This window comes from Musa acuminata, chromosome BXJ1-6, assembly GCF_036884655.1.
Source record: "Musa acuminata AAA Group cultivar baxijiao chromosome BXJ1-6, Cavendish_Baxijiao_AAA, whole genome shotgun sequence".
Classification (NCBI taxonomy): Eukaryota; Viridiplantae; Streptophyta; class Magnoliopsida; order Zingiberales; family Musaceae; genus Musa; species Musa acuminata.
Genome location: NC_088332.1, coordinates 12,403,850 through 12,416,823, shown reverse-complemented (window position 1 = coordinate 12,416,823; position 12,974 = coordinate 12,403,850). Strand labels below are relative to the sequence as shown.

Genomic DNA, 12,974 nt, shown 5'->3' with positions numbered 1-12,974 from the left:
AAGTTTGCTCTCTTTAAAGTAGGTTTTACCCTGCAACATATATATATATATATATATATATATATATATATATATATATATATATATATATATATATATATATAAAGGACATCTAATGTATGTGTACACTTGGATGGGTCGAAGACTATTCCATGTTTCCTTTTAAATTATTAAAAAGGTCTTTAAAAATTAAGTGATGGATAGTAATATTTATATGTAATAATATGAATAATAAAATATTCATGTTGATTATTCATAGATGATTGGATTTAGATTTCGTAAATTAGCACATTCATGATGGGTGGATAAAATAGGGACAATAATGTCATTTTATATGATCAAATTAGACACGTCATACCATTATTAGTGTGTTACGTTTTCGTCGTTCGTATAAAGACGCTTCTGAGTGGGATGGGGACGGGGGGACCGCCGCCCGCCATTGATGGCGCCCCCGAGCTTACTGTGAGAGGTCAACCTCCATCGCCCACCACTAAAAGGAGAGCGACGGGGAGGGCCAGGAAAAAACGGCACAAAAGGAGCCACCTGTAGCTCGCTTTCCCAGTTCTCCATCTCCCTTCTCTCCTTCCGATTCGGCACGATTTGATCTGCGGCTTTCGTTTATTTTATTTTGGTGATCTACAACCAGAACTCCCGGATTGGAGTTCGGTAGCTGGAGATCTGTTTGGCGAGCTTCACCCGTTGTGGCTGTCGGCGGTCGCTTTCCCTTTCATATTTCCGTCGGCTTTCCGGGACGGAGAGTTTTCGGTTTGGTTTCGCTTTAAATAGGCGACATGGGGTTGTGCCCTTGACGAGTTTGCCTCCTCCGTCTTGAACCCTAGTTTTCGAGGTGGGTGCTTCGTGCTCGCTCTTGCGCTTTGGTAGATCTCGGATGGGGAATTGTTGGGGAGCTAAGATCAAGGCGGAGAGCCCCTCCCACAGCGCCTTCGCTTCAGGTACTAAAAAGCATATCATTTTAGCAGCCTTTAATGCCTTTTAGGGCTTGGATGATCGGAAAGTTGAGAACTTTCTAGCGCTTTTGTCTGTTTTGGGGATTCCTTAGGGTTCTACTTCGCAAACTTGTCTGAGACAACGAGGTTGGGAGGAATTACTAAGTATCGTCTCCTCCGACTAAATTTGATGGTTTTAACGAAAGCTTCCACTGTTAGATCTGTCCCTATTGGCGTGCGTATTTCTTCCGGGGGAGCATCTTTTTCTTGATAATTTATGTTGGGGTTATCCTATCTGATCAAATTAAATACTTCCCCCACATTTCCAACATTTGTAGCAACCTGGGAATTACCTGACCAGCTTGTGGAATTATAACAAGTATTTAGGTTCTATATTGCTTTGTAAAAAAAGAATTTGCCATGTTGTAGTTATGTTAATTTAAGTGGATTTATTACGATAGTAATAAGTCAAGTGAATTTTTGCAACAGGTAACTTTGATCACAGTACTTTTAGGTAGTTCATGTTATAGGGGTGACTATTCATCTTTCTTTCGTTTATGGGAACAGTTATTGGCTGCAATTTGCTTTGACTGTTTGTTTGATGAGTTTTTTAAATTTTACCTTTAAGTAAATGTAAAGAGATTTTTTTTAGCGAATCTGATAAAAATATCTAATATTTGGATCCTCAGGGACGAACTCTAAATATGGTAGCAGGGAAGGGAAGGCGTTTAGTAGTTCTAGCAGCAAGGTGTCTGTGCCTCCAACCCCTCGGAGCGAGGATGAGATTTTGCAGTCGTCAAACGTGAAAAGCTTCACCTTCAGTGAACTGAAAACTGCCACCAGGAACTTCCGGCCGGACAGTGTGTTGGGAGAGGGAGGCTTTGGTTCAGTGTTTAAGGGATGGGTTGATGAACACACCTTTGCACCTACCAAGCCCGGGACTGGTATGGTTATCGCTGTGAAGAAGCTCAACCAGGATGGACACCAAGGTCATAGGGAATGGTTGGTTAGTGTCATTTTCTTCTCAATCTATTGTCTGTTTCTTTACGTTTTGCTTCCTCGAATCTGAAGTCCTGATAAGGATTTTTATGCATGATTGACTTGTAGTTGGACATATGGTTTTTGCTTGTGTGCTTGTCGGTGGGTCTACTACGACATCAACTTGTAATTTCTGTTCATTTTGATAAGCAATTACCCTACGATTTTGTAGGCGGAGGTTAATTATTTGGGTCAACTATCCCATCCTAATCTTGTGAGGCTAATTGGATACTGCTTGGAGGATGAACAACGGCTCCTTGTGTATGAATTCATGCAACGTGGAAGCTTGGAGAACCATCTTTTTCGAAGTATGTCCCTTGTACATTAGCATATTGACATTTCACTACATCTTTCTTTGAGCATTAAATTGTTGTTGAGCTTTAAGATTTACTGAATCTATATCCATGCAGGGAGTTCAACCGTTCAACCACTCTCTTGGAACATCCGTATGAGGGTTGCTCTTGGAGCTGCAAAAGGTCTTGCCTTTCTGCATAGCGACAAGGCAAAAGTCATATATCGTGATTTTAAAGCCTCTAACGTGCTGCTGGATTCAGTAAGTTATCTTCTAGTGTGTTCTGGTCCTTCGTATCAGTATTTGTTCACCTGGGAAGTAATCTTGTCGCCATGCATACAGAACTACAATGCAAAACTTTCGGATTTTGGATTGGCAAAAGATGGTCCAACTGGTGATAAGAGCCATGTTTCTACGAGGGTCATGGGGACGCATGGATATGCTGCCCCTGAGTATCTTGCAACAGGTAGGTAAATTCTATATGGTTTTCCTCCAACCGCATGTTATGCATGCTTGCTCATTTGGTTTATTAACATGCAATTTGCTGAATGCTCTTTAAGATACCTAGTCGGGATGATCTCCAAACTGTTGAAGCTTTTACATCCATGGTACAATTTTTGCATTTTTTTTCTTCACATTTCAGTTGAATATGGATTTATGTGCTTCGCACCCTTTCCGCTTGAAGAGATTTATGCTCTTGGTTCCCCATTTTCTATCTCTTTGAAAGTGTTTGTAGTATCTCACTTCAGACTAGTCACAACATACAGGGGCAGAGTTGCATACACTGACAGAAGCAATGGCAGAAAATGAATAGCTGTGCGACCAATATAATGGACACAGTATTCTTAATTATAACTAGTTCAGATCGTAACACTGCCCAAGGAATAACAATATTTTTTTATTCTTGTATCGCATGACATCTTCTGCGCTGCCAATTATGCAAATTTCCTGGAAGGCTATGATGGATAACTTACAAATTAGTGATACATCATTTTAATCCTTTCATAAATGTTGACATTCTGATAATTGAATAGGAGTAACAAATGCTACAGAATTAGTTAAGAAGAAGTGAAGCTCCCTAGTTAATATTGTGTCTGAGTCGGTAGTTTTTGTGACTTGGTTAAGCATATCCAAGTTTCATCCATCTGGATATTCTAGATCTGTAAACTGGCAACCGGGCAAGGTTTTGTTTGTTCATTTTCTTTAGCATATAGAAAAATGACAGATGGTCTGACTAAGATTGTTTGTACATCTTTAAGGTCATTTGACAACCAAGAGCGATGTGTATAGCTTTGGAGTTGTTCTACTGGAGCTGTTGTCTGGCCGCCGTGCTTTGGACAGGAACCGCCCCATCGGAGAGCACAATTTGGTAGAATGGGCGAGGCCTTTTCTTGCAAGCAAACGGAAGATTTTCCGTGTCTTGGATACCCGGTTGGGAGCACAGTATCCACTGGCCACAGCCCAGAAAGCTTCCTTCATTGCGCTCCAGTGCCTGTCCACAGACGCAAGGCACCGACCGGCCATGGCTCAGGTGGTTTCTGCATTAGAGGAGCTTCAAAATGCTGAAGTTACCGACCAAAGCCTGCGGACAGGACAGAATTCAAGCAGCCAAAGTGGTTACAGTAATCCTCACAGGTCTCGACGGAGAAGTGCCGGAGAAATTGGTAACCGAAAGGTTGCATATCCCAGGCCGTCGGCTTCCCCTCTCTACATAGATTGACTTATAAATGGGGAACACAAGAAGAGAAGTCGTGTGTTTAGTGGTGAACATGTATACATCTAGTCTGTTGTTTTTGTACAGCTTTTCTTGTTACTTGTGTTTTTGGCACTGTCACAAGCACCCTTCTCCATTAACAGACGGATGAGAATGTCCATTGCTGAGTGCTTTCGATCATTTTTGGTAGCTCTTAAAGCTAGAAAGAAAATGACAGACGGAATGAGCCTTCATTCCTCATCATTAATATCATTGTTGTCAAGGTTATTATGGTGTATAATTTGTATTATTTCGATCGAAGAAATCTCTGCAAAAATCTTGCGTATCCATTTCAAAGTCGTGGCTAAATGAACAACCAGACTTGACGTGGAAACCTTGGGTTCACATTCTAGAATCATATCCACTATGGAAATCCAGGACTGGTGTGTGGTTGGATAAGGTCGTCCGCCTTGGTGCATTCCAGAGGGAAAAGCTCATGGTGATTATGATAAGGCATGCGATAAGTGTCTTTATTAAAGATAAAAAGCTCATGGTGATTATGATAAGGTATGTGCTAAGTGTGTTCATTAAAGATAAAAAGGCTGTGTTCAATAACAATGAGCACAGAACACTACCGGTGGTGGGTGAGGGGGTTGAGCAGGCGAGCTAAGCTTGGCCTGCCGTCTCTATGCATCCATCAGAGGGAGAAAAGAAAGAGGACGCACTCGGTGAATGATGCTCCCGCCAATAGGGGATCGAGGGAGGATATCATATAATACTTTCCAAAGTCTATAAAGTAGTGGATTCGGTTAGCTTCTTCTTGCGCCCGATCCATCAATATAATGACGCAATCCTCATAACACTTTTGTTCTACTTTTAATACCTACGAGTGCCGACGGCATTTACGGTTTTCTATTTACAATCCCCTTTTACTATTTATAATTTAATTTTTAATTTTTTTAAAAAAAAATTAAATTTTTTTTACTGATGAATATAAATATTTTCTTCTTTTTCTTCTTCACCCACAATATCGAATTATGTCGAATGATACCTCTTTTTCTTCTTTCACCCATAATGTCGAATTAGGTCGAATGACACCAATAACAATCAAAAAGACAATGAATGATGTAACCTTCGACTACACAATCTTAAGCATTGAAAAATTATTACGTGAACAGTTGATGATGACTTTATGGATAGACAAATGATAGCGAGAATAAAATAAAAAATAAATAAAAAAAAAATATCTTTTAGATTATAAATAATAAAAATAAATATTTTATTATTTTTGGGATGGCAAATAACAAGTAAGGCCGACTGCATCGATAGAGAGCGACGTTGATAGTTAGGATAAAATAAAAAAATTATAAATAAAATAAGTAAAAAATATATATTTCTAGATTGTAAATAATAAAATATTATTTTATTATTTCTAAAGGAAACTGAATAGAAAGCTTCTTGTGTTCAATTATTCCGGGGCTGTGATTAGAAAGAGAGAGAGGGCGATCTGCCGTGCCGGAGGCGGAGAGGGAGACCGGAACGGAGGAGCCGTGCTTCTTTGGCTCGGTGTCTTCGTTCCCCTCGTGATGACTGCTTCCTCCTCATCCCCTCCGTAGACCTCCGGGGACCACCGCCACGGTGACGGCTTTTCTCCTCCGAGTACACTTGATATGAGCCCTGTGTGAGAGACGTAAGTTTTGCCTCTGTCGGTGGCTAACTGACGCGAACACATAGATGCACTGAAGTTTTATATGACAGATACAACAGTGGAGCTGTCGCCTCATACGTCCTAAACGAACTCAAGCCAACACAAAACTGTTCCTTAGATCTTCCGCGAAATCCAAAAAACAAATATGCAGATGATGGACATCAGAAACGAGTGGTGACTTGGGAGAACAGTGCCTTGAAATCAGTTGTCGGCGTACCCGTGCCTTCTGGTTTCGATGCCAGATCAAATGCCTTGAATTTGGCCTCCTCGTACTGCAGAGCCTGTACACGGAGACGGGATTTTAGTTAGAAGAAACCTCACATTATGTTCTTAAGGTAGATTAATATTTACAGCATCTACACTCAGAGTTTACAGTCTACACGATCCATGGCGTTTCTAGCTAACCAACACGATTGCAAGAGAATGAAGGTTTCGTACCTGGATGCAGACCTCTGCAACATCAGGCCTAGCAATTGTTCTGGTTTCCGTCTTGAGAAGCTCGTCATCCTTGCCTACAAGTAGTTCTCGCACGCCCCCATCTTTATCCTGTAAGCCTCCTGCCCTGTTTCAGACGAGATACATTTGATCAACAGGTGTTTGTTTCCTCAAGTAGGCCACAGACCATGTCAGATGATCCAAGGAAGAGGATAGTTCCATCAAGGCCTTGCAAGGCAACAACGAAAAAGTTGCCATTTATTCGCTATTGAGTCTCTATAATCCAATAGTTAATTGTTTAATAACTCAAGAATATAAATTGCTACATGTATCTAAAATATTTCTCTTCATGTCCCATAAAACTTCAGGACCTGTAGAATCTGGACATCTCTATGAAGTATAATCTTTTCGTTTCCCCAAACATTTACTTGTATTACACTCTCAGTGCTAGTGAGCGATCTTCCATTTAGAGTGTTAAGAACTAATGTACTATCTCTATTCCTAGGTTGAAGTATTTCCACGTATATGTCGCTCTATTTTTTTGCATTAGAGCAAAAATATCATATACTATCTGTACAACATTAGTTAGTCCAAATGCAGAATTTATGTTCTGAAAATAATGAGAAGGAATTCAGCATTTCTATCCTAAAAAGCAGGGATTACTGTTGCCCACACATCTTCTAAGCCATTTGGAAGGAAGGAGGAACATAAAACAGTAAAGCCAAATAGGTGTACTGATTGATCCATTGAAACATAGCTGCAAGAAACTTGAATGTGTTGTGTGGTGTAAGTTCCGAAAACTGTACCTTATGATTGTGTATGGTATTCCAGAGTCTGCTAAATACTGTTCAGCTTTCCTTTTCCAGATCTGCAAAATCATAAGAAATTATTTGTTCAAGCTTGTCAACATTATTTTTACGCTCATCTAACATTCCTTCTAATCCACATGGCTTATGTACAAAGGATGTGCACAAACTTTGTAGCATGCAAGACAAGGATAATATGAACAAGTTTGGTGATCAAATATCTAGAGCAACTAAATTATCAAAGACCCCAAAAAAAACCCTCATTCTTCCTATTCAGATATATGATAGGCATGGAAACAACATATTTGGTAGGCTTTTCTCCCTGACAAAGTATACTGTAATAAGCCCTAATTTTCACGAGTTAAGGAAAAGATTAGTGTGATGAAAGTCAGTAATTGTCAATCACAAGAAGCTGCAGCAAAGCAAAGCTTTTAGCAGACATCCCCGGACAGAAAGGCATAAGTCTATTGTATCTGCAAGAGGCTTTGAGAAATATTAGCAAGTTGATACCAGTATAAAATGTCTGATTGAAGGAACATCATAGTTCACTTAACATGAAGGACAGTTGAGTTATTCGTAATGGACGTAGCACTAAAGTTATTGTCTCAACCTGTAATAATTGGTGTTAGATTGTTAATTTGATGCCACAAGTGGTGATTATCCTACATACAAATCACTTCCTGACCATTTGATGTTAACTGTCCATCTCCTTGGATCTAAAAGCATAAATGGCGGTAGTTTAGCCTGATAACACATAATGTTATCAACTATATCAATCTTGTTCTTCAATACTGAAAAATTATTTTTTATGCACGGTTTACCACTGCAATCATTCATAGACAAGGAATAAAACTTTTCATAAAGAAACATGCTAGTCAAATGTCATGATTGAAATATAGATACTCCAGAGTCACGGGAATGTGCAAAAAAGAAAATATACACAAGATCAAGTACATTGAAGGACTACAATCAGCAAATAGAACTACTTACCAGTATCTTCCCATTCCCAATGTTGTTCAACGGGTGATTGATATCTGTTCCACCCATAGAACCAACCAAAACAATCTGCTTGACACCAACAGCTCTAGCTGTATAAGAAGCAAAGATTTAGATACACAATAAATAAAAACCACTAAGGCAGACTAGGATTTTATGTATCGGTCCGTTATCGGTTCCAACAATCTATTGTACAGTGTGTACTGACTGGTGTCTTAAAACATCGAATAAAATCAATAATAGTAAATATATGAGTGATTCTCCAGAGCCAAGTTTTCCACAACTTTTTACACTATTTTTCTTAAGAACAAGGATGTGGCACACGGGCGAGAAAAACTAACAATGTTTTATTGAAGTTGTAGACAACATGGATGGAATGAATTGAACGAATGACTGAGTGATACCAACAAGGGTCGTTTCATGCAGGCACATGTATCATAAAGACATGATATAGCTTGATACACAAAAACATGAATGCACGAGTAGCTGAATAATACATAGAAGAGGAATAAAGAAGAGTTACCAGCATCAATTTGATTCTTCTGACCAATCCAATCGACCTAAGCAGATGTACAGCGTGAACAAAGTGTTGCAAAGATGAAACTTGGATCCACCATGAATCAACTCAACTTTTAAACATACCTGCTCAGGATATGATCCATCTTCAAAATAAAACTCAGGTCGTTCACCTTTACTTGGGTCAAATCCTGGCTTCATCTTTGGCACAGCACTGGTAAGAATGATGAGTGCATCAATACCTTGAACAGCAGGAATGATACTTTCAGCATTCCTTATGTCACCCACAAATACATCATCAGCACCTCCAATTTTTTCTTTGCTTTCTGCTGTCCTAACTAAGCCTCTAGCGACAAACTGGTCTGATCTTTCTTTCAATTTCTTGTAAACAATTTGACCTGAAAAAGTAAAAAATTAAAGAACAACATTAAGATATACAATACAGCAATAGCAACAAAGCCATACGTCTCAACTATTTAGGATCGGCTATATGGATCTTTTGTCGCCATTGAGATCCATAAAAAGTCATATATTTAGTTAAATTTAGAGCATTTAAATTTTTTTATGTAGTATCTATCGAGATCTCTTTAGGTTTTACTCTATCTTTCCTCGTATTACTAACATTAATTATTTTACCTTTTTTGACTATCATATCCAGAGATCTCCTAAGCACGTGCTCATACCATCTTAAATGATTTTTTTCTTATTTTTTCTTCTATTGAAACGATGTCTAATTGTTTACAAATAAAATCTTTTTTTTTTTCTTATCTTTCCTAGTAACTCTACACATCCATCTTAACATTCTTATCTTTCTTGTCTTGCCAATTTGAATTTTCACATGTATTATGCACAAACAAACAATTCCAGTTGTCTTATGACATTTTTACAAGTCGATCAACAGATAGATACACCTTTGTTACCTCAAATTGGCATTACAACCGAACAAAGTCTAGTATTCACTCTTAGTCTTGATCTTTATATGCGAAATTGAGTCCCTTGAATCTAGGAAAGAGAAGGTGCCTATTTGACATGGCAATCAAAGTCTTTGCATCTTCTATTATGGGCTATACATGAACAAAGCACCGATGGGCCTATCTTCAAGTGAGAATATTGCTTAGATTATTTCCAAAGAAAGCCTTATGTCGTAGAACAAGATGTGAACAACAGCTCTCTCTACACCCCTATTTAGCATCTCTGTAACCATTAAAGGCATTCATTGGGAAATTGCATTCCCCTGCCTCGCATCTCTTGCTTGCTCCACCACAAACTTCAAGAAGCATCATTCACAAAGACAGAAACCAGAGCCGATCGTTGACGGAGACGGATCATGCTATCCATCTGATTCATATTTAATGATTAAAATCTCATGAATCAACGTCATCCTATTCTTCTCATCATGTCAGACGTAGTTAAAGCCCCATTGCCCCTGTCGCGTTCTTCAAACCCTAATCCAACTCCTGGATGACAATTTTGCAAGCAGGCGAGTTCCTTCAAGAATGTCATCTGCGTCTCCAATAACACATCCGATGCTCTAAAACTAATCAAGATTCAGCAAGTCCTAACAGGACATTTCCCTGCCATCCTTCACTAGAATTAACAAGAACTTAAAATCCTTATGCCGAAGGGAAGGTCGGATAACAACCGAAGTATGAAAGGGAAGAGTGACTCAGAGAGAGAGAGAGAGAGAGAACCTGTTCTGCCACCGGCTCCAGTTACGAGGACGACGGGGGCGGGACCGTCGGACATGGCCGCAGAAGTGGCGAGTGTTACGGCTCTTTTCCTCGCGCTTGCGCTCCTGGGGAAGCGAGATGACGAAAGAGGAGTGGGCTTCTGAGAGAACTTGGGAGGGGCGGAGAGGAAGTAGGCGCGCATCAGCATATCGTCGCCACCGAAGCGGTGTCAACACCACCACCACCACATACCGCCTTATCTTCGGGCGCGCAATTACGGAAGGTAACCACGCGGCAGTTGAATGGATAAAAAGGAGATCCTAAGGCCTGGCCCATTGGGCTTTATAAAAGGCCTTTGGGCCGGCCACATCGGATGATATTTATCGTTGTTGTTGTTATTATTATTATTATTATATCTAAATAATAATAATAATAATAATAATAATAATAAGGAGCGAAGAATCTTAGGTGAGTGGGGGCTACACGACCTTTCTGCGGTCGAATACGTACGTCGGCACTAATGAGGTGTGTGGATCGAATAATGCACTGCACACGTGTGTGGGGTGTGTGCGGAGTTTGTGTGTCGTGATGGTAGCAGGAGTTTGGGATCGGGCGAGTGGAGCCAAATTATGAATTGTTCTTGATAACATTATTGCATAATCATAATGTTGGACGTCCACTTCAGCAAGCTGTCATAGATTACATTATTAATGCGTGCTTGTTTTCTTGCGGTGGCCACGGCCTTGTTCATCATCAGCCGGCCTCGTCCATGTTACTCGAGAATTCCACCACACACTCACACGGGTGATGAATGTAGACCGACATAGTCAACATCTCGGCATCTTATGATCATCACCTCGGTGTAACGCGTAAGTGATCCGCCGACCGTATGATGCCTGCCATCTGTCAAACCATTATGCCTTCTTAGACTCGATACGGATTGGTGGCAGTTATACTCGAGATTGTTATCATTTAAAGATAACGGTCCTAAAAATCCGTTATAAGAAAATTTTAATAGGTATGTCTGTGATAGATATAACATAAACTAAAAAAATATTTGATTTATCCAATTAATTTACTTGAACATCAAAAAGATATTGTTGAGAGTTGAGAGAGCTTTAAATTTAGCTTGAGATAGATTTAAGAAAATTATAGAATTCAAGGTAAGATGATGAGTACTTTCCCTATCCCCGTCCGTCATCTTTTATATATTTTTTAACTAATTTATTTTATTTTAAAAAACTAAATTATTATCAAACTAATTAATAATATTAAGATTTTATAATAATAATAATAATAATTTTTATAAAAAATAATAATATAATAATATTTTAAATATAAAATATATCTGAATATAAATAATAATATTTGTTGAGGTTGTATCATCTTCTTCAATCAAACTAAATTACTCTCAATAAGACTCAATCTTTATTTGAATCAAGTAGACAATTGATTTGATCAGGGTCCAACATTTCGATCCACGTATTGATCATATAAGTTAAAGATGAGTAAAAAGTATTATACTCACTCCCATCCCATAATATAATAAAAAAATAATTTTTATTCTCATCGCATCTCATCCCATCGTCGTTTATTCTCTCATCTCGATCTCATTAAAGGCAAGTCATCGTGGATACTCATGCTCATCCGAATCATATATATATTATACATTAGAATAAAAAAAACTCTCGACTTTCTAATGCGGAGAAGAAAATAAAAAAAAAAACACTTGAATTCACATTCCAAAGGAAGGAATAATTAAAAAAAAAAGACAATTTGATGCTCCTATGGAAGGAAGAAAATAAAGAATTCTTATCTTTATTATAGTACATTGATCTTCAACATTACTTGATACAAGCTTAGACAACTTGTTCGACAAATTGAAAATCATATTAGCCAAATTCAATATTTGATACTAATAAATCGTTCTATATGATAACCCTTAACCTAAGTGAGGAAAGATAAGAAAATAAAAAACCTGTGATCCTTTTAATTTTATTATTTTGTAAGCTTCCTTCCAGAGAGTGTGTGGTCAATAATCTTGATTAAGGTTGAATAAATTGGTGGTTTAGTTTCGCCCATCATCACATCGATACACAACTTTTATTCTTGTAAGAAAGATACAATCATGTCTATATATATATATATAATTAGTAAAAATAGATAAACTGATCACTTTTCATAAAAATAATATATTAGTCAATTGTAAAACGAATTAACATGTTTTATCTTCTGATCAAACTATTTTTGCTTGCTCGTAGATTTTTAGCTTCTATTTTCTCTTATGTATTCAAAAGTTTATGTAGTAATTTGATATATATTTTTAATACAAGTCTCCTATGAGTTGAAAGATCAAAATATGCACATATTAAGGACTTAATTGATAAATGCATCAATCAATCGGAATTGATTTCTCAGCATCCTCTCCGATTGCAAATTTGATAGGAATCTATCAACTCTTCCATCTAAATTATTCGGACCCGACCAGTGATAGGCGGATCCTAACCCTTGCTTGGGACCCACAGCTCTCGTGAGATATAAAAACTGTGCCACGTCACGAGTGATACGATGGGCACGTTGGTGTTCAGAGCAAGCATTAACAGTTTGATAATGACGTTTAAATAGTTGTTTAGGTAAAGATAATGTCCCCTCGGAAAGAACTTTACGAGCTTGACCCAAAATGTTACCCATCGTCCTCCACCACTCAATCCTCTCTATGGCCGTTTCACATACATCCGCCTTTGGCCCTTTCCCGTGTCCTCTATAAATACTGGACCGCCACACAGCCAACTCCCCGGAGGCTCACTAACACACACACTCTCTCTCTCCAGCTCTTCGTCGATCTAGCAGAGGAACAGCAGGAGAGGAAGGAG

At 38.5% G+C, this 12,974-nt stretch overlaps 2 protein-coding genes across 2 annotated transcripts; one reads left to right on the top strand and one right to left on the bottom strand.

Annotated features, from left to right (window-relative positions):
• The first annotated feature begins 428 nt into the window (after window positions 1–428).
• On the top strand, window positions 429–4,158 carry LOC135676331 (receptor-like cytoplasmic kinase 176). Its single transcript, XM_065187386.1, has 6 exons — window positions 429–953; window positions 1,637–1,953; window positions 2,158–2,293; window positions 2,396–2,538; window positions 2,620–2,743; window positions 3,537–4,158. The coding sequence occupies exons 1-6, from the start codon at window positions 890–892 to the stop codon at window positions 3,995–3,997; spliced, it is 1,245 nt and encodes a 414-aa protein (XP_065043458.1). The 5' UTR covers window positions 429–889; the 3' UTR covers window positions 3,998–4,158.
• A 1,530-nt stretch (window positions 4,159–5,688) lies between these two features.
• On the bottom strand, window positions 5,689–10,366 carry LOC135676330 (uncharacterized protein At5g02240-like). Its single transcript, XM_065187385.1, has 7 exons — window positions 10,123–10,366; window positions 8,558–8,829; window positions 8,439–8,475; window positions 7,910–8,007; window positions 6,920–6,981; window positions 6,117–6,240; window positions 5,689–5,959 (listed from the first exon to the last, which is right to left on the bottom strand). The coding sequence occupies exons 1-7, from the start codon at window positions 10,307–10,309 to the stop codon at window positions 5,840–5,842; spliced, it is 900 nt and encodes a 299-aa protein (XP_065043457.1). The 5' UTR covers window positions 10,310–10,366; the 3' UTR covers window positions 5,689–5,839.
• Window positions 10,367–12,974: the final 2,608 nt, after the last annotated feature.

Excerpts from the sequence above, each read along its gene's own strand:
- LOC135676331 (XM_065187386.1), top strand. The coding sequence starts at position 890 with ATGGGGAATTGTTGGGGAGCTAAGATCAAGGCGGAGAGCCCCTCCCAC. Across the intron at positions 1,954-2,157 it reads AAGGTCATAGGGAATGGTTG|GCGGAGGTTAATTATTTGGG; the intron begins GTTAGTGTCATT and ends ACGATTTTGTAG. Across the intron at positions 2,744-3,536 it reads CCCTGAGTATCTTGCAACAG|GTCATTTGACAACCAAGAGC; the intron begins GTAGGTAAATTC and ends TACATCTTTAAG.
- LOC135676330 (XM_065187385.1), bottom strand. The coding sequence starts at position 10,309 with ATGCTGATGCGCGCCTACTTCCTCTCCGCCCCTCCCAAGTTCTCTCAG. Across the intron at positions 8,476-8,557 it reads ATGGATCATATCCTGAGCAG|GTCGATTGGATTGGTCAGAA; the intron begins GTATGTTTAAAA and ends ACATCTGCTTAG. Across the intron at positions 6,241-6,919 it reads ATACCATACACAATCATAAG|GGCAGGAGGCTTACAGGATA; the intron begins GTACAGTTTTCG and ends CGTCTGAAACAG.